Below are 21,338 nucleotides of genomic sequence, written 5' to 3' on the forward strand. Positions count from 1 at the left end.
CCCCTGCCATAGACCATGATATCCTAATCTCAAGACTTGAGCAGTGTGTGAGTATCACAGGGACAGTGCTCCAGTGATTCAGGTTCTACACTGTCTGATCAAAAAAAAAAGTTACCACCAAAAAAAAAAAGTCACATTCTAATGTTTCGTTGTTTAGCTTTGATATTGAGCTATATCCACCCTGAAGGTTAATCTTGGACAATATCTGACGATTGTCTCTTTTAAATGAAACCAGAGAGCGTTGACAGAGAGGAGAAGGTAGAAATGATTCAGTCTACAACTGAAAATATGGATGGAGGACAACAGAGCTGCTTCATGGAAGAAGAACCTCAGCTTAGCCTGTTAGCCTTTGTGCTAGCACAGACGTTATATTGCCCTATATGTATTAGCTCGGCGCTAGTGCAACAAACAAACAAGCTAAACTGAGGTCCTCCATCTATATTTTCAGTTACAGGCTGAGTCATTTCTACCTTCTCCTCTCTGTCAACGCTCTCTGGTTTCATTTAAAAGAGACAATCGTCAGATATTGTCCAAGATTAACCTTCAGGGTGGATATAGCTCACTCACACCGACGACCTATCCACGTCATCATTTACCCAGAATGCTTTGTGTGTAAATAAAATGGCTCCATCTGTGTTAAAATATATTTTCAAAAATTTACAAAACTAAACAGCCTGCAGTATTTCTACAGTCTTTATTTTACAGTTAAAATAAACTGTATGTTTATCAAATAAAATCTAATGTTACAACTAATCGTGGATCCCTTTAATTAATCACTCCAGGATGGATGTAAGCATCTAAAATTTAGATGTACATCCATCCACATTTTTTGTTATTTAGATTCTAAATAACAAAAAATGTGCTGGAGTGAGCAGGTTTTTACTAATGCTGCATGAGTGAAATCTCAAAAACCTTTTTAATATCCACCTTTTCCTCCCATCGTTTTTCATTTTCTTTGTTCACAGCATGGACTGGCATCTTCAAACTCAAAGTTAATATTCTAAATCCTTTTTAGACATTGAGTAATACCCTCAAGCATGATCAGAAAGTTAATGTTAGTTTAGTTACTCAGGGGTAGACATAAGGAAATTTTTCAGGTTGTCCAGCAGACAACCTGTTGTCAAAACCTGGTTGTCCACAAAACATTTTGGTTGTCCAAAGGAATCTCAAGAAAAATGTAAATTTAACAACTTGTTAATCAAGGTCTTTTTTTCTTGGTTGTCCACCGGACAACCAGGAAACAGGATCTGGTTGTCCGAAATGAAAATAGGTTGTCTTGGATAACCTTAAACAATGGTTATGTCTACCCCTGGTTACTGCTCYGTAGCTACTGTTCTGTTTGCTCAGTACATTTCTAACATTCTGCGAGACAATTAACTTGACTGTTTGCTTTTTGTGAGCTTTTCAGACCTTTGCAATAAAGTGCAAACACAGGTGCATGATATGTGGATTGCTCAAGACTGCTGGCCTGATCCCTAAAGACTGTTTGTTTTTGTTTTTTTCTCCCACACTGAACAGTCCCCTGGTTCAAAGCATGCCCTCAAACAGGYAGGTAAAGTAAAATACTGTTTAACTGGAACTGACTCAGGATCTGTCTGTCTTCTCAGGTGGAGGAGATGGTGCAGAATCATATGACTTATTCTCTTCAGGACGTGGGTGGTGATGCCAACTGGCAGCTGGTGATAGAAGAAGGAGAGATGAAGGTGAGACAGAGGAGATGTTTTGCTATGAATCATTTCCCATGAGTGACTAGTGATAAATACACTTGTAGAAGGAAAGAAGTTACTTAAGGTTTTTTACTTATTCGTTCTGCTCTCTGTGTACCAGGTTTACAGGAGGGAAGTGGAGGAGAACGGGATCGTTCTGGATCCTCTTAAAGCTACTCACGCTGTGAAAGGAGTAACGGGACATGAAGTCTGCCACTACTTCTGGGACACCGATTTTCGAATGGACTGGGAAAGTAAGCTTGCAACACGAAGACGGCGTCACATCTACACTGTTTACCTTTTTGTTTCAATGTCGCGACCCGACTGAACTGAACTCTCCCTCCCTCAGCCACCATCGAAAACTTCAACGTTGTGGAAAAGCTGTCTGAAAATGCCATCATTGTTTACCAGACACACAAGGTAGGCTCAGGTCTTTTTCCTGGGTTTGCAGAGATGTGTTGCACTTTTGATCTGTAAATATGKTGCGGCCTTGTTCAGCGAGAGCCTCTGGTTTGTGTTTCAGCGCGTGTGGCCTGCCTCTCAGAGAGACGTCCTTTACCTGTCAGCCATCAGGAAGATTGTGGCAACAAACGAAAATGACCCTGACACCTGGCTGGTCTGCAATTTCTCTGTTGAACATGACAACGCTCTTGTAAGAGATGCACCAGAGACACAGAGCTACCTCTCACTGATCAGTTTTACTTTCAGTCTTGGAGAAAACATTTTATGTTGAACCAGTTTTACAAAATTATCAGAGCAGCATGTTTGATTAGAAGAAGCTCTGTCAAGGTGAGGTTTGGTTTGTATTTCCTGTTTCTTGCGTTGTTTTCTGCAGCCTGTGTTTTAAATACAAACTAATGACAGCAGGTAGGTGTGAGGGCTGTAAAAATGTAGCAACAAGTTTAAATCCTTGTCTCCCGTTTCTGTGCTGTCTGAGTCTCTGCACAAATATCCAGGCTTCATCAGCAGATTGTGGTTGTGTGCAGGGTTTGATTTGTACTTCACAGCTCAACAGTCAGCAATTTTGTTATAAAGTCACATCTGTTTGGCTTATTGACAAGTTAGTAGTCAAAACAGTGGGTTCAAATCTCAGCATGCAGCGTCAGCAGAGAGAACATTGAGATATTTTGCCACTTCCTCTGTAACTTAACAAATATAGCTGACAGAGCAGAGTGCAATTATGGTGTAATAACGGTTCACTAATTAATACAAGCAGGAGCTTTTATCTGTGTGACTGAAGTAGTACAATGTAAACTTAAACAATGACTGTAAGCCACATTAAGTCGTACAGTAGGTGTTGCTGCCTCAGCACTGCTCAATTCATTCAGTTTATTGTCTGAATGATTATAAAACATTCACACTGTGAGATCCATTTTTCTTTAAGTTTTTGGCACAAGTTTTGTTTCTCAATTTTTGTGCCATTTCAACAGTTTTATATATTAAAATGTTGAGCTCCTTCAGGATATTCCAGCTATGACTTTTGGTACCTAATCAATTTACACTTTTTGAGATATTTAACTGTTTCAGCCATTTTTTCTCATTGAAAATATTGGAGCTGTCCTCAACATCCTTAAAAGTTGTAAACACTTCAAATGTTCATAAATCTTCACTGTACTTTGTATGTTTTAGACCTGGTTCTGCTTTTTAACACCTTTTATACTAATTTCATCTTCATCTAATTTGCTTATTTTAGCCTTTTTTGCTTTTTTAGCTATCATTCAGACCTTTTTTTGCTGTTCTGCTAATTTCAATCATTTTGTGCTTCTTCCTGCTATTATTTTAAGATTTTTCTGCTGCCTTCTGCTAATTTCAGCCGTTTTCTGTGTTCCTAGCTACTTTCTAGCTAATTTCACCTTTTTGTGATAATTTCAGCGTCTTASTGCTTAATTCAGCAAACATGAGCTCTTTGTTTGTTTCTGCTAATTTCAGTTCTGTTTTCTGTTTTCTTACCTACTTTTTAGCTGTTTTTAACCTTTTTCCAGCTAATGTCACCTTTATGTTATATTTCAGTATCTTGCTGCTTTCTGTTTCTTTGGGCTAATTTCAGCTGTTTCAGCTACTTTTTGAAAATGCAGGCTAGTTTCTGCTTTAGCGATTCATCAAAAAATGTTCCAACATCAAGCATTCACACTACATTTTCCCAGAACATTGAAATTCTCTAATYCATTCATAATGTTTATTTTAGTGATGCATGAAATATCCAAGAAGTGTAAAAACACATTTATTTCATGGAGGGTTTTTCTTTTCTTTTTTTCTTCTTTTATATTATTCTACAAACCCGTATAAATAATAGATTCAGACCTACTAACTGCACACATTTTGTAAGTTCAGCTCCTAAGAGGTTCCTTTGTACCTCTGGGAACGTTTGTGTTTACATAGTTTTGTTTTCCCTTCTCAGCCCACAAACAAGTGTGTTCGTGCCAAAATCAATGTTGCCATGATCTGCCAAACGCTGGTCAGCCCACCGGAGGGCGACAAAGAGATAAGCAGAGACAACATCCTGTGTAAGATCACATATGTTGCCAACGGTGAGTGTGTGCCCCTCCAGCCCATCTGGTTTTGATCTCAGGGTTTCTGCTCCAGGCAGCATCTGCTTGTATACAAAAGGAAAACACACAATGTAATGTCAGTTAAATGCCGACTAAACTGTTTTAGATTTCTGAGGAGAAAGCAACAAAGATTTGAGCTTCAACCTGAAGTAGGTAGATGTTAAATCTTATTGATGATAGTTATCATTAGACATATTATGTTTTATTTAATTAATGTGGTTCTCTTTGAAGTGTCCAGACCTGCGTGGTTCTCTTCAAGCAGCACTGCTGAGGAGCCCGTTTATTGTCAGGGGAAATTAGTTTTGATCATTGGGAGCTTGAGAAGGACAAAAAAAAGATCATCTCCTCCCACTAGAGGGCTCCCTGCAGTGAGGCACTATGGTTAATTCTATTACAGTTTTTTTGAGAACTGTTTTGTGTTTGCAGTGAACCCTGGAGGCTGGGCTCCAGCGTCAGTCCTCAGAGCTGTGGCCAAGAGGGAATATCCCAAGTTCCTTAAACGCTTCACCTCCTACGTTCAGGACAAAACCATCGGCAAGCCCATTCTTTTCTGAGCGCTCACAGGTAACAAAAGCCCAACAAACCTACTGAAATATTACCCACTCTGTGGTACATTTTGTGTTTTAGTTTATGTTGTTTAATTCTACATTATTATCATCCTTTTCAGGCGTTTTGTGTTGGAAGGACGACGTTATTCAGCATTTAAAATGACTCTTTAAAAACCCACATGATCCATTCACCTGTCATTCAGCGTCGACTTTCAGATACCTGCCTGCAGGACTTTGTCATCAGGACCTGATCAGACTGTTTGTACAGTTTTCATTCAGTTATCTCGTTTTCATGTTGGTCATAAAAGCACATCTTAAGTCAGTTTTCCAAAAAGGTTTTTGAAACGTTACCAATTATTTGCTTGTTTTGTAAAATGTTTTGTATTCTTCTTATAATTACATATTTCTGGACTTCTTTCTTTCTTTCTTTTTCTTCCTTTGTTTTTTGAGTAGTCTGGGATGGGTGGGTCTTTAATCACTAGTATTACAGCTACTTGTTTTGCTGCTAAAGAGACAAGCAAGAGAGGAAAGTAGACGCTTGCAGGAACCTCTCCTTTCTTGCCTTCTCCAGTCCCTCTTGTGAAAACTCTGCAGTTTGATGGGGGGAGAGGAGTCTGAGTCTAAAGCTTCAGAGTCTGTATATTTCTAGTTTGGTATAAGTTTCAAAGAGCACCATAGACACAAAGTATTGTACAGATAAAAACAAAACAGAAGTTTTTAGTTTACGAGTGTGAGAAATGTGAATCGACTGTTAAATGCTTGAATCTTGATCGCAGCACTGGGCTGAGGAACGTTAGACCATATTTTTGACACATAACAAATGTATTCGTGGTCTATTGATGCTATTTTGTGGTCGGCACATATCTGTCTTTAACCTGCAAGTTTCAGACGCGTTCAATCGACCAGCTGATTCTGCTCTTGTGTTGAGAGCTGAGTTGACTTCATAAATTGTTTTCAGCCCTTCTGTGAGGCAGGAAAAATAAATCGATCCAGACCTGAGTGTCAGGTTTGGACATAGGATCTGCTTTTTTTTTTTTTTACTCTTTCTAGGACGAGGTAAAGTTATTCAGCATTGGGAAGAATTATCATTTGCACACTTGAGTTGTGCAGATTGAAGCATTTCACTCCCCTCCCCATGGCGCAGCAGCTTCCTGCTCTTCGACTGATAAACAAACTGCCCCCAGAATGCCTTAGTCACCAGGGTGAACCTTTTGTAAACTCTTTGTCTGTTTTACATTCACCAAGTGTGCATTTCTCAACACTTAACATGAAGCTGGAGGGGGCGGTGAGTCAGCATTTCACGTCATATTACCTCACTACTTTATTTAGATTGTGTTCAAAGCCACCAAAATGTTGGGAGTTCTGCCATCAGTAGATCTGCACGCTTTGTGCGCAAAAATAAAAAAAATACTTTAAAAAAAATCAATCCTGATTGTCAATCTGGGAGGTTCTAAAAGGTTCTGGGTGTCAGCTGAAGAGTGCAGTTTGTGTTTTTAAGTATATTTTGTCAATCTTCACACTTTGTATATTTCTAAGTTGTACATCTGAAGTGTTATTATTTGCACTAATTGTAATGCAGTTTGACAATGTTCTGTAAATTAAAATGATTACACAACACAGCTGAGCAACTTTATCATCCGTCCACCTCTGAAAGGTGAAGGCAAACCATGTTTTTACCTGTGTGCATTKAGTTTAGGTTAGGGTCAGGAGGTTAGGCTATAGAAATTGTTGGAAGTCAATGCAATGTCCTCATAAAGATAGCTGTACTAGACCACATGTGTGTGGGTGGGGGCTTGTTTTTCCTACATTGTGGGGCCCATGTTTAAGGAAAATGCAGCATCGTGGGGACCGGGTGCTCCTTGTGGGGCCCAAAGCCTGGCCCCACAACTTCAGAGGCTGATTTTGGGTGTGGGGGTTGGGTTTAGGACCAAGGTGTGAACTGAGTTTAGGTTGGTTTTAGGGTCAGGAAGGTACCTGTGAGGTTAGGGTTAGGGTTGGTGGTCAGGGTTAGGATATAAAATTACCAAAAAATGAATGGAAGTCAATGGACGGGCCCCACAAGGATATAAAAACAAGTGTGTGTGTGAGAGAGAGAGATACACACGTTTCTGTTAGATACCTGAGCCACTGGGTAAATTTAAATAAAATTTCAGAAAGTAATCATTAACGATTCTTATATTTTTAGGAGTCACCATGATTCAAGATGGCCACAACAGCTGACTGGTTAAAAACCACACAAAGGCCTATAACTCAGTTTTACAGACACTTGACCTAAACTTTGGTGTGGTAGTAGCTGAGACTGATCCAAATGAAAGGCCCTGACGCACTTAACAGTTTTGACAACTTGATGAAAACTTTATGAATAAATTACTCACTTAACTTGTTGGCATTACAGTAAATGAATGTTCAAAAGAAGCTTCCAGTCAGCGACGGATGTAGAAAATTTTACATTGGAGGGGGCAACAGATCTAGGCAGGGTGGCATTGCTGGATCTATATGAAAGAAATCTTTTGTTTTAAAGGAGTCAACAAAAACATTCACATAAACACCTAAACTATCAGTTATAATAGCTTTTGGTAATTTAATGATTAATTTGAAGGACTAAAACTAAATCTGTAGGTAATTACAAGTATTTTAGGGACATAAAATTAGGGGGGCAAGGCTTTACAGCAGGGTGGCAGTTGACCCCTTTTGCCTCCTATAGATCATCTCTGGTTCTAGTAGATTTTATCCTTTTATTCCATCTTCAGCACAGATGTCCTCTGTGTTGAACAAAATTTTTACAAGTTGTCTAAAATGTTGTGAAATAGCCAGTTGGAGAAAACCATTTGAAAATGATCACATCTGAACCACATTAGCCAACACAAAAATATACTTAACACTGACCTTTACAGATACCGAGTTAAAATCTCACGAGTCRTTCAGAACACATTAAGCATGACATCCTGCAGTATTGTATGAGATTAAGCATAAAATTTTCAACATTTGACCAAAACATCTACAAAAAGATTTAACGTTTTCAAAAGAATCTAGACCTTGTATTTATTTTCTGTCACGTTCTGGAGGCAAAATCAAGAAATCCATCACTGACTCTTTATTTATAGGAAGCTCCTCTATACATGATATAAATAAGCATTGTCTTTACATTCAGTGATTTAAGTATTTTTTTACAGCAAATTTTAAAATGTTGAATTACATAATAAATAACGGTCATGGTGGAGTTGAGCTGGATATAATCTTGAAGTATCGGACAGCAGTACGATGCGTGCCGCTTGACTTTTCTGTTTGTTTTTAATGAGGATATGTTTGTTCAGTTCCAAAGAATATCCTGAGAGGGAAAAAATAAAAGCATCTTCAGTTTTGACACAAAACTAATCAAAGATGATTTACAGTGTTCCTTCATTGTCTACAAAAAGTGTGCGTTTGTAAAGTTAAAAAGGAGGGGAAAAAAGAAAGTGCATGTTCACAAATCCAAATCTGTGCTTCTGTCATGTAGCCCACCCACCTAAGCAAACATTCTTAAAAGAAAAAAATATATATATATATTACAGTAATGTAGTGTTAAAAGTGCTTTGTCTCTCCGCTCTGCATCATCCAGGATCCAGTAACCACCTTCTCTAACTTACAGCATTGTTTTGTTTTTTCTAAGGCAGCACAAAAAAAAACCACCCACTCCGTTAGAAAATGTTGGCTGAGTTTGGCCTTCATCGTGAAGTCTGTTCAAGTGAGTCTATTCTTCGTCCGAGATGGCGCTCCTCTTCCTCACGAACCAAAGTTTTGCCACCGTGAAATGTGCTGTAAACATTTCTCATCAGCAGCTCATAAAGCTGTGAATTTAAAATGTCTCTCTGTTCATCAGAACAAAAAGAGTGATGAGTATCTAGCTTCTCTTTATGGAAAATCCATATTTACAGTTTACAGCAACCTTTATGTCCGGGCTGCGGGAAGAAACAAACCGTATAAAACTAAATGATGCTGCTTTGATACACGCTCTACAAAGCAGCTGAAGTTCAGCACGTTACAGATGATGTCACTTGGTTCCTGTCGTTAGTTTGGCAGGGTCGTCCTTTTTTTTTTTTTTAGCCAACCAGCGAGAACCACAGTATTTTTTATTTCCTGGAGGTGGTTGGCAAATACAAGTGGCAACATGGATGGAGCAGGACACGTCCGATGGAGAGCAGGGATTGTCTCGTRTGTGGCAGGAGGGAAAAACGATGTAAAACTGTCTTTTTTTTCACTGCAGACAAAGAAATGAGAAAATAAATACAACAACTCTGAATACTGAGTTATGTAAAGAAAAACAATGTAATGATTTATAAAACTCAAAGAGACAATTTATTCCTAAACTCGTAGCATTTAAGTAAAAGGGTACTATGTTTACAAGAGGATCAAAAGAAGTTTGAATTACCAAGTAAACATCAAGAACAGATCCGTCGTCACAGTACATGTCCACGTCCATGGTGCTCTGCTCCGAGGTGAGGCAGATCGCACTGTCCTCCAGCGTGAACGTGGAGCAGGATGCGACGTCGGCCCTGAAAACGGAACGAAACATTTTACTTGTGAACTTTTTTTTCCTGCGTCTGTGTCAACAGCAGGTAAACGAACAGATGGATGAACCGAGAGGAAAAAGGAAATGAGAGCCGCATGGGAGACCTGTCTGGAGTCAGGCTCCTGAAGCCTGGAGCGAGAAACTCACAGTCTCAGGAGGAAGTGAAGGAAATTTCCTTCAGACTCGCAAGAATTTAAAAAAAAAACTGCAAAGACTGTGACGAAACMATATAGACACACGTGGACWAAACTGTTGGTACCCCTCGTTTAATAAAATAAAAACCCACAATGGTCACAGAAATAACTTTTCAGCCATGCTGCAGCACTTTTTTTTTAAATAAAGCTCATGAAACAGGCCTGGACAGAAATGATGGTACCCCTGAAAATAATGTGACCAAAGGGATGTGTTAAATCAAAGTGTGTCCACTAATTAGCATCACAGGTGTCTACAATCTTATAATCAGTCAGTGAGCCTGTATACAGGGCTACAGATACTCACTGTGCTGTTTGGTGACATAATGTGTACCACACTCAACATGGACCAGAGGAAGTGAAGCAAAGAGTTGTCTCAGTAGATTAGAAAGAATGTTATAGACAAGCAAGTTAAAGGTAAAGGTTATAAGACAATCTCCAAGCAGCTTGATGTTCCTGTGACTACAGCTGCACATATTATTCACAAGTTTAAGCTCCATGAGACTGTAGCCAGTCTCCCTGGATATAGCCGCAGGAGGGAAACTGATGACAAATCAGACAACTAATGCGAATGGTAACAAAAGAGCCCAGAAAAAACTTCGAATAAGATTAAAGGTGAACTTCAAGCTCAAGGAACATCAGTGTCAGATCCCACCATCTGTCGTTTGAGCCGAAGTGGACTTAATTGGAGACGACCAAGGAGGAAACCATTGTTGAAAACAAATCATAAAAAGCCAGACTGGAATTTGCCAAACAACATGCTGACAAAGCACAAAGCTTCAGGGAGAATGTCCTATGGACAAGTAAGACACATCAGCTGTATGTTCACAGAGGGACAAATGAAGCGTATGAAAGAAAAGAGCACTGTCCCTGCTGTGAAACACGGAGGAGGCTCTATGTTCTGGGGCTGCTTTGCTGCATCTGGCACAGGGGGTTCCTGAATCTGTGCAGGGTACAATGAAATCAAGACTATCAAGGATTCTAGAGAGAAATGTGCTGCCCAGTGTCAGAAAGCTTGGTCTCAGTTTTGCAACAGGATCGTGACCCAAAACACAGCTAAAAACACCCAAGAATGGCTAAGAGGAAAACACTGAACTGCTCTGAAGAGGCCTTCTAYGAGCCCTGATCTAAATCCTATTGAGCATCTTTGGAAAGAGCTGAAATATGCCGTATGGAAAAGGTTGTCTCCAACCTGAGACAACTGGAGCAGTTTGATCATGAGGAGTGGACAAAATACCTGCTGAGAGGAGCTGCAGTCTCATTGACRGTTACAGGAATCGTTTGATTGCAGTCATTGCCTCAAAAGGTTGTGCAACAAAATATTAAGTTAAGGATTCTRTTCAGACCTGTTGCATGTTTTTTAACTCTATTGAAGCATGGTTGAAAAGCAATGTGTGACTTTCATTTGTTCATTCTCATAGAATTTTTTATTTATTGCTTTTGTCAGATTCAAGTTATTTCTGTGACCATTGTAGGTTTTTCTTTCATTAAACGAGGRGTACCAACAATTTTGTCCACGTGTGTATGATGGGAGAACCTCCTGCGAGTGTTCTTTCTGAGTTCAGTGAGTATGAATGAACAGGAAATAATAAACTAAAAGATACTGCCCACCACCAGCCTTTTAGGCCAAGATTATCTTATGCAATATTGCAATATATCCCATGATTTGTTACTGCTTGGARTATGAGTAGTGGATGACTTTCAGCTACTGCCACAACATATCCAAGCTCATTTTCTGCTAAAATCACTGAGTTAGAGCTATTTTTGTGTTGGATAACTGTGATAAGTTGTGGTGGCCATCTCGAAGTAGGTTGGCTCCAAAAGTTAATGRGTTGTAGATGTACAGCCAATAATTACATCCTAAAAGTTTTATTAAAATCTGTTGAGTGGTTTATGAGATGTTTTGCTAACAGGCAAGCAGGGTTTTACTTMAATTAGAACTAGATTTTGAGGAAAAATCTCGCACAATGAGTCACCTTCAAACTATGTATTGAGGACAATGTTCAGTTATTATGACATCAAATTTTATCCCTATGTTTATAAAACTGGCTGTGTTATAGCCAGCTTTGTGCTTGCTTTAAACAGTTTGCAAAGGCAGCCATCTTGAACTGGACTGATTCCAAACTTTAATCATTTGAAGAAAAGCATTCATTAATGACTTTTTTGAATGTTTCCATAAATTTTGTGCAGAGATTCGTAGAATATGTTGCTAACAGACATGTAGGAATTGACACTGAGCTTGCCGTCTCGTTTAGCACTCAGACTATAAATTATAAATCATTTACTATTGTCACACCGAACTTTAGCTCCCTATCTGTACAAGTGAGCTATATAAAGCTAAACATAAAACTAACACAATATTCAGCTGTTTTTTGTGTAGTTGAACCTCCTTGTTTTGACCACTAGAGGGCAACAAACGCGCTGTTCTCCTTGTTTGCACATCAGGTGACTCCCTGATAAATTCAGGAATGTTTTGTGACCTTTTTATGACATATGATTAACCGGGCTGTATCCTGTCAAAGTCAAAAAGATTTCCTGGTAGAAAGTTGTAAAATGTTTTCTTAGAGAAAGAGGCTGATGACGAGAGGACAACGTCCACATCTTGCACAGCTGCAACAGGCTGATCGGCCGTCGGGACGAGGAGTGTTCGTGGGCTGATAAATAGCCTCTGATGCAYGACTCGTCCTACTTTTGTCTCAGGCCTTTGTGCGGCGCGGCAGCACCAAGGAAAACTGTGTCAAATCTGCTGTTTAAATATTAAAGAAAAGCAGTCCAGGGAACAATGTCAGGGCAGCAGCAGGCGACTGGTGAGAGGGACAAGACCGGGCAGGTCACACACAGTCAGGCCTCGGACAATAAAATTAAACTGGACAACAGAAGCTGGAAAAAAACAAACAARCACATCGAGGGAAGAAGACAATGAGGCTTCTAAGAAGGGAAATGAAACCTGCTCCTGCCAGAGGGTGAAGTTTGGAACAAAGCTGCCATAAAAGCTGTTAATATAAAACCTTTAACAATAATTCTTTGCCTGACCTCAGAAAAAGAACTGAGAACATCAAATTTTTGTTTGATTTGTTTAAGATTTTTTTAAACAAAAGCAAATGTGTTTTATTACGGAATGATAAATACTTTAGGGGGTTTCCCTCTTCTGTGTCAATTAAAAATAATATTATGTCCACGTGTGTGTGTGTGTGTGTGTGTGTGCGTGTGTGTGTGTGTGTGTGTGTGTGTGTGCGTGTGTGTGTGTGTGTGTTTATACTTGGGGTTTTTTATTCAAACCAAACAGATCTGCTCCACGATGCACACAGCTGATAAGCGCGTCACATCAGAACATGAATGACACCAACGTGGGCGTGGCCTCCTCGTTGGCTCTCACTTGCATCRTAGTTTTATGGTGACACAGGTTTTCAGTGACTTGTTAGAAGGAGACGAGAAGAAAAACAAAAAGTACCTCTCTTCAGTTTGGTTGTCCACGTTTACAAAGATAGAAGAGGTGGAGATGGTTCCCACGGAGGAGCCCTCGTAGAAGGACTGGTTGGCGGGAACTAGATCTGGCTGCACATGTGAACTGAACATGACTGAAAATAAAGGGGRAAAAATAAACGTCAATCAAGCTTAATGCTTAGTCAGCATTCACATCCTTGATTGCAACAAAATGTATGAAAGACACCACAAACAGGAAMACAAACTACTTCTGCTTCTTTGACTTTTTATATATCAAAACATTCAACTTGATCAAGAATAATGGGCCTCATGCAAGAACATGTTCKTATTCTTMTCCTAAATTTCTCTTACTTTTGTTCGTACAAAGGGTTCGTACGAACATGTCACGTCAGATTCAACAAACTCTTCTATCTTCAGGAAACGTGTGTAAATGAGCTGCGTAAATTCCACCTGTTCTATCCAGCTGCTCGTGCACGCAAGAGGAGATTAGCATAATTACCACCCCAAAAACACCATATAAGGCTGTTTCCTGCCTCAGATACAAGGAAGTGTCCATTCATGAAAAATGACAGCGAAAACTAAAAAGAAAACTTTACGAGTTCAGAGATTGAAGTYCGTCTGTCAGAGATCCAGAAAAGAAAATCTGTCATTTTTAGCAGGTCAGCTGTGGAATAAAAGGAGCTGCTAAAAGTATAAACAAYTGTGTTAAATCATTTTCATTTATTCAGAAGCCGCAGCGCAGCGCACCGTACACCCCCCCGCGGTCTGAAGTGGTCTCAGTTGCGGTTCTGAAATAAGCATTTTAAAATGTTTTCAAAATAAGTCTGGCACTTTGGAGAAAACCCAGGACTCGCTGGAGGGATTATGTATCCCCTCTGGCCTGGGAACGTCTCGGAGTCCCCCAGGACATGGAGGGTGTCGCTGGGGAGAGCGGGGTCTTTCTGCTGCTGCCCCAACGACCCGATCCCGGATAAGCACCAGAAAACGGACGGACAATTTATATTGTTAGTCTAAATTATTACATTTAAAATTATAACTCTAATTCAAGCAGAATAGCCTATTGTCARCATAATTATGGAGTGTAATTTATTTTCAACTCAAAATATCTTCAAACTAATGAAATATAAAGTTATTAGTGAAGAAAACCCGTCTGGATAACAGACTGACTGCTCGTAAAATATACGACAGGTCTGGACCACTCCTGAATTTTGTTTGTATCTGAAAAAAATCTTAGAATACGAAAACATTGGTGAATGCCACAAATTCTCCTAAATCACTCGTACKCACAAYTTAAGAACAAATCTGTGCGTACGAAYGGTTCTTGCATGAGGCCCARTGTGCTGCGACTTTTAGGATTAGTAACCTTTTTTATATTTCAAATATTTTTATTTAGAAAAATCTTCCTAAATATATGTTGAGATCTCTTCTTTTAAAATCTACTTCAGCCCGTTTGTTTTATTTTATCTTCTTGTGCTCCTTTTAGCTTTTAGACGACGGTGGCTTGACGGTCAGTGTCACAATCCTGCAGCTGTGGGTTTAAGCCCAGATTGCATCAGGAGGCACATCCATTATAAAACAATTACCAAGTGTTACAGGTGTCCCTGTAGCAAATCCTGCAGAAAGAAGCAGCTGGGAGAAAATAAGGTAACTTTAACTTTTAGTTACAGATTTGCTTGTTTTACCTTTCAGCTCCTGCTTTGTTTTTGTTTTTTTAGCTTTGGTTTTGCTAATTTTAGCTTCTTACCATTTTTATTATATCTCTAACTTACAGTTGTGCTCATTTTAATCTTTAGCAATGCTTTTAGCTAATTTTAGCATTTATTTACAGTTTTGCTTGTTTTAGCATTAACATACTATTTTGYTGGTTTTAGCTACTGACTGTTTTTACTATTTGAATTTTAAAGCTTTTGGTTTAGCTAAATTTAGTTTTTGCCTACAAGTTTGCTGATATTAGCTTTTAGCTAGCGAATGCTTTAACCATTTAAATTTTTAGCTTTTGGTTTAGTTAATTTTAGCTTTTTAACTACCATTTCTTATTTTAGCTTAACATAAGACATGGCGTTTGTTAAATTTAGCATTTATTTACAGTTTTGCTTTTTTTTTTTAACTCTAACCAACTATTTTGCTAGGTTTAGCTTTCAGCTACTGACTGTTTTTGCCCAGTTTAAGTTTTAGCTTTTGGTTTTGCTAATTCTACCTTTTGCTTACTATTTTGTTGATTTTAGCTTTTATCTTCTGTTTTGTGCATTTTAATTTTTTAGTAGTAGTAGTTTTTTTTATACTTCTGTTCTTCTAGTTTTAGCCTTTTACCGCTCTGATCATCCTAGTTTACCATCTGTTTGTTTTGCCTTTAAATTTAAACTTCAGGTACTTCAACAAACTTCAGCAAAAACATTCAGCGTTTTCACAGAAAATGTTAGTTTTTCCATTTATGATCTGAAACCTTTGCTTAGAATAACTGGTATCCTGAGCCCCATGTCACGACTGCATTTTTTAAGAATCAGTCCTTGTTTTGGACACACTAAAAAAAGAGATAATTTGGGTGATTGGTGAATGAGCTGCAGAAGGTTAAAGATATAAAAAGACTGAGTCTGAGTTGCACATAAAATTTCACATTTCTAGCAGTCCTGACTCTCTTTTTCACAGCCAGTGTTAAAAAAAGGTCAGGTGGAGCAGAAAACCAGCAGTAATGGCTTCTCTAAGCAGCTGCGTCACATTAAAGTGAAGAAAAACATACGTTAATATGAGGAACTGCTTAAATAGATTGAGCTTTGAGATGAAACATGAACATTTCTCCAACAGGATCCAGGAGAAAAGCAAACTGAAGGTTTTTGTCACAACCTTTCACCCAGGTCTCCTTTTCTAAAGAACAGTTCGGACAGAATGACCCAAGAACCTTTACAGAACAAGAAGCTTTTCAAAAGATGGATGAACAGGAAGCTCAGAAACAAGAAKTTAGCAATTCTTGGTCGTTAACAAAAGCTTTTACAAGCCTGGATCTCCAGCAGACTGGATCTGTAAATGTATTGATTAAAATGGAGGTTTGTCTTTTATTGAGTCATGGTTCCCAGACTTAATGACTCAGACAGGATCAGGAACAAGAGCTTTAACTTGAACGATTACATATTTCAATAAAACTGACGTTTTTCTCTAACTTCAGARTAAAACAAACAGTTTTTGTTGCTGTTTTAGACTCAATTAGTATCCTTAAAGGACAAATCAGGAAGTATAACCATCCATACTTTGCATCACTGCTGGAGATTCTGATCTGCTTCAGTTGTAAAAAAAAAAATACTAAAAAAAGGGGAACTCAGACACATGACCCCATGATTTCTCTTCCCGCACCCTTCTACGCCCATGTTGCTTCCGGTGTGCAAGACTCCTTCCTGATGACCTCACGCAGAGGTCGGCGGCAGCTCCAGAGCTTCATCACAGAGCGAGCTTTGACTCCTGCTGACTCCTCCCCCCCTCGAGAGTCGAGGTCAGGTCGTGGTCACGGGGCAGATTAATTACGAGAGATGAGAGCTGCAAACGTACAGGCAAGAATACTGTATCTGAGGGGATTTCGTTCACAGGCTGGCCTCTGTTTCCCTTCCATTAGGGCCAAACGCTGCATGAGTCGGTGACAGCTTGTCCCGGGGCCGTGCTGACAGGACAACATTTTCATAGCTGAATAAATGAGCCTGTTTATTGGCCTCAAGTTGTTCTAAAAAAAAACAAAAAAAAGAACTAGAAAATAATTATTGGTCGATTGTAGATAAAAGGTCATGATTCTTTTAGATTACGTGTGTCTAACACAAGGCTTGTGGGCCAAATGTGGCCTTCCGAAGCATTTTTTTGTGTCCCGTGAGAGCTTYAAAGACGTAACAATATCTTAACATRAGCRTATGCYGATTTAAAGCCAGCACTRTCCGAAAACTACATCTCCCACAATGCACAGTGATTATTTTACCTGTGAAATGACGGCATTCCACCATGAGTTTAAAAGTAGCCAGTAGCCGGCAGCTGGTGCAGTTTGTTGTATAAAATCTCCAATTAGCTGCATTTTTACCAGCAACTTCTGCTGCAGCCCAGTTGTACTGGGAAGTTGGAATTTCTCACTTACAAGTTAAAACGTGGTTTCTATGAATGGAAAACCACGTAGAGCTCAGATATTGTTTGTTAGYGGTGCTCAGTCGTAGCAACGAGGTGAAGGAAGGGACGTTTTGTGTTTTTAGTCTAAGCTAAACACAAAACGTTGAAGTTAATTACAACTGGCCCTTTGGGGACAACCCTAATAGTCATTTTGGCCCTCAGTGAAAATGAGTTTGACACCCCAGTTTTAGATTAATGTTTCAACAAGCTCCATTCATTACAGACAGAATACATTTCGCCCACCATCCTTCATGTCAGAGAGTTAAACTAAGATCTTCTTGTGTTGAGCAATGAGCTCTTTTGATCAAACCTTGTAACTGAGGTTACRTGTGAGCTCATGCATGGCAGGATCTTGTTGATGTTAGCACATAACTTTGATCATAGTTTGTGTTGAGGACGGCTCTCAGCTACGATCAAACCAAATTTTAACTCATTATGTGTAAAACTAACTGAGTTATGAGCATTTTTGTCTGTTGTAATGTTAGTTGTCTATGGCAGCCATTTTGAATTTGATTGGCTCTAAATGTTAAACACTTCTAAACGTACACCCAGTGATTACTTTCTCCAGGTTTCATTCAAACACACCCAGTGGTTCATGAGATATTTTGCTAACAGACAGCATCAACYAGCAGTTTGTGGCATTAGATGCAGTAAAGAATCAGAATATTATTATCTTGTTTATCTTTGTTTACCTTGTCCGTCCAGACTGGCCAGGCTCCGTGCCCCMCCCAGCCGGTCCCTCCTGTCCTCCTCGTGCCTCTCATCTGCCTGCGATGAAAGGATCTCCTGTGAGGACGACTTCAGAGCCGGGATAGACGTGCGGGTCCTCTTTGAAGGGGAAAATCGAATCGCTGCGGAGCAAAAAAAATAAAAAAACATAAAAGTCATGGAAAATGGAGGGGAATGGGGGGGACATAAAATGATGGATGAAGGGTTTGCACAGAATGGAACTCGAAGACTCCAAAATTAGACGATATTAAACTGATAAAATGCAAAGAGAGTCCTCGAAGCCCCCCCGCCTTGTGTTCTGGCCCTCCAGGCAGAGCATGAAATGAAATCCGTTCCTGTCATCTCCCTCCGGCAGGACTTGGTGAGAGTTCATAGCGTGGCAGAATCCTCAAATCAGTGCGTCAGCCGTGGTAATTTCCACAGAGCGGGGGTCCCCGGGGGTTGTATAAGTTCTGATCCAGCTTATCATTTTTTAACTACAGCCACATACGTCACATTTTGAACAGACTGAAACAACAGTTTCACATGTTTATCATAAAAAATGAAAAAGCAGATCAGCTTGTGATCAGCTCTGTTGCTGAAATAAATCACCACAATCTGACTTTAAAAACACACACAGATGATCAACATGGTTTTCTTTTTTTATTCAGTCCTGTTGATGTTACACTCATTTATCTTGAAGGAATGCACGTTGCTCGTAGGATCTATTAGAAATCAGAGTATGTGATGTGAATGACTCTCAGCTACTACCACACCAAACTTTAGTTCAATAGCTGTACGATTATCTGAGTTATAGCCACTTTTATATTTGCTAAGGCTGATTAGCTGTGGCGGCTATCTTGGATTGTGTGAACTCTAAAAATGAATCAGCTGTTGATGTACACCTAGCAGGACTGCTCCAGCAGTTCATGAGATATTTCGCTAACAGACAAACAAACACACATTACATGATCATCTGCCTTTCATGGCAGCAAGTGATGATAAAATGTCCCTGCGTGTAATGAATGCTAACTACGGCAGAAAGAAAATATAAGACATGAAAGGACGGGTAATGTTTTAGCTAACAGCGGAGCTTCCATTCATTAAAAAACATCCCGCCGACACACATCAGTGTCCTTATCGGGGCCAGGATTTCCTGTCCTGCTTCCCAGCTTCTCCCTGTGTCGTCCCCCCCGATTCATGAACTCACACCCGTGTGACCCGGACTTACGCTGAGTTTTCCTGAAGACCCGGGTGCTCATGAACTTCAGGAAGCGGGTGGCGTAAAACGCGGGCCGGTGGACCGAGATGGAGTCCTGAGGACAAAAAGCGGGGTGGGGCTGTCAACTTAAAAAAGGGTGCAGGCAGATAAGAAGGCTCATTCATGAAAGCAGCAGCATCAGATTTTAGGCTGTATCAACTTACGCCATCGTAGACCAGAGCTTTCCAGGAGTGTTCCAACTTTTTAATGAACCTGTCCAGAGACAGAGCAGGAAACTGGTCACATACTCACCCTTTCATTTAACTGTTAACAGCATCAACCTGTAGCACCCAACTTGGCTGACGGCGGAGAAGCTATGATGTTTTTAAACTGTTCGGTACTGATGATGCCTTTCCAGACATATAACCGGCCAAAACATATACAATGATGCACCCTTATACAATCAGAGAGGCAGGATTTTGAACTGTGGGCTGATAATAGGCTGAATGATCCCTCCCTTCTTTAGTATAGACCAGGAGTGCCCAAACATTTTCCTCGAGGGGGCCAAAATGAAAATCTTTCCAGGACTGCGGGTCAAATGCAGTAATATAATACATGAAATACAAATACTTTTTAAGTAAAGTCCTTTATTTTTAATGATTAAGCTATGCAATGGCCCTCTTTTGTTTTAGTCTGTGCACTTGGAGAAAGTCTGCCATACGCTCAAGTAGCCAAGGCTCATGGGAAATTTCATAAATAGATAAAATATGAGTTTTTGTGGCCTTATAAAGTGTGCAAATCTACGTGTGGGGTTAAATCTGATCTAAATATTTCTTGTCATTTCATGTTTCATGTTTAATCCTATAATCAAAGATAAAGTCAGCACAGTGAATGAAAACTACCTTCACTACAGCCCTTTATATAGTCATCTGACCAATGGAAACACTGTGTTTCTACTTAGAATAACAGGTTACAACATTGTAACTTTGGCAACTATTGGTGGACCAAATCAAATGGCTTGGCGGGCCAAATTTGGCCCGCGGGCCCCAYTTTGGTCTYCTCTGGTATAGAGGTTGCATTTGTGGTTTTTACATGCAAATGTTGAYACATCTGACAGGAAAACACTTTCATTTTGCCTCAGTCCATTTTAAATGAGCCCAAAGAAGTCCTCTGACCTTTTGCCCGATTAGTTGCAAAAAGCTCCTCCGACTGCTTTTACAAACTTTTGTTGCTCCAACGTCTTAATTATGTTTTTTTTTTTTTTTTTTGGCTGCAATGCTGCCATAAAATGTAAAACTATTAAAGACTGGTACATTCTCTTTTGATTTACATTTTACACAATGTCCCAACTTTTTCATAAATGAGGTTGTACCATGAGGTGCTACTCCAAGTGAGACAAGTTACCAGATGAACACACAAAAATCCATCCTTCCTCACAAACACTGTGAGTATATGAATCATCAACCTGCCTGACAAAAGTTGATGTCATGCTTTAAATTTTTTTTGTATAATATTTAATCCACTGGGTTTTCTCTCTGCTACCAGACATACAGTATTTGCTCTTTGGGACAAAAATAAATTTAAAAAAATCAATAAGTACACAGAGAAGACTGATGAGCCTCTCAAATAGTTTAAATCATGTTGGGCGGTGGATTGTAAYAAACTGTCTTGTAGCTTTTCCCCTCAGCGCAGGGTGATAATTCAGCTTAAGAGGTCTTGCTGAAGGGTGGGCATCTTTCAGCCGCAGTTACTCTGTCGCACTGAGTCATTACCGGCTTGTATTTACAGCCTGATACTTTTGAGAAAAGCRGCACATCAAGTTTATTTCAGCTCGTTCGGTCGAGTACCTGTACGACTGCAGGATATCTATGATTCCCAGGAAGATGAGCAGCTTCTCGTCTTTGTGCGTCCTGGCGGGGATGCCACCCATCCTGAAAAGCGAGCACACGCAGCAGTCAGGAAAAAAAAAAAAACCTGCTACTGTTCCTCTGCACAGCTCCAAACGCAGCCGGCGTTGGCTGCCTCGCTTTTACAAGTGTTTGTAAAAGCGGCACTTGCACTATTTAYATTGGAGTGTGCGGTTGTAAATACGCAGAACAGCGAGCGTGTTTGTTATTTGTGTAGCTATGGTTATGTGAGGTGAGGGGCCGGCCTGTGCTGCAGCGCACTGGGCGAGGTGCGAGCACGGTTGTGTAACAGTCTGAGAGAGGAAAAAGTGGAGATGAAGACGTGTGTGTGTGTGTGTGTGTGTGTGTGTGTGTGTGTGTGTGTGTGTGTGTGTGTGTGTGTGTGTGTGTGTGTGTGTGTG

General features: G+C 39.8%; 2 protein-coding genes across 8 annotated transcripts in view; one reads left to right on the plus strand and one right to left on the minus strand.

Moving 5' to 3' along the window:
• The window catches only part of cert1 (ceramide transporter 1), a 28,640-nt gene extending 22,218 nt beyond the window's left edge, over positions 1-6,422 (plus strand). For all 7 annotated transcript variants that reach the window (XM_014029021.1, XM_014029022.1, XM_014029024.1 and 4 more), the window contains 7 exons: positions 1,608-1,703; positions 1,828-1,960; positions 2,056-2,126; positions 2,230-2,358; positions 4,105-4,234; positions 4,682-4,819; positions 4,923-6,422. In XM_014029021.1, the coding sequence (XP_013884475.1) occupies positions 1,608-1,703; positions 1,828-1,960; positions 2,056-2,126; positions 2,230-2,358; positions 4,105-4,234; positions 4,682-4,809 (687 nt within the window). In that variant the 3' untranslated portion in view covers positions 4,810-4,819; positions 4,923-6,422. The remainder of the gene's footprint in view (positions 1-1,607; positions 1,704-1,827; positions 1,961-2,055; positions 2,127-2,229; positions 2,359-4,104; positions 4,235-4,681; positions 4,820-4,922) is intronic.
• Positions 6,423-7,134: 712 nt separating this feature from the next.
• On the minus strand, positions 7,135-20,961 carry LOC106532860 (phosphatidylinositol 4-phosphate 5-kinase type-1 beta; the record flags this gene model as incomplete). Its single annotated transcript, XM_014029013.1, is given in 7 exon segments — positions 7,135-9,040; positions 9,212-9,335; positions 12,995-13,121; positions 17,814-17,972; positions 19,061-19,145; positions 19,255-19,303; positions 20,878-20,961. Coding segments are annotated over 7 exon segments (631 nt in total), but the record flags the coding sequence as incomplete, so codon positions are not given.
• Positions 20,962-21,338: the final 377 nt, after the last annotated feature.

The sequence above is a fragment of the Austrofundulus limnaeus genome, unplaced genomic scaffold (assembly GCF_001266775.1).
Source record: "Austrofundulus limnaeus strain Quisiro unplaced genomic scaffold, Austrofundulus_limnaeus-1.0 Scaffold843, whole genome shotgun sequence".
Taxonomy (NCBI): domain Eukaryota; kingdom Metazoa; phylum Chordata; class Actinopteri; order Cyprinodontiformes; family Rivulidae; genus Austrofundulus; species Austrofundulus limnaeus.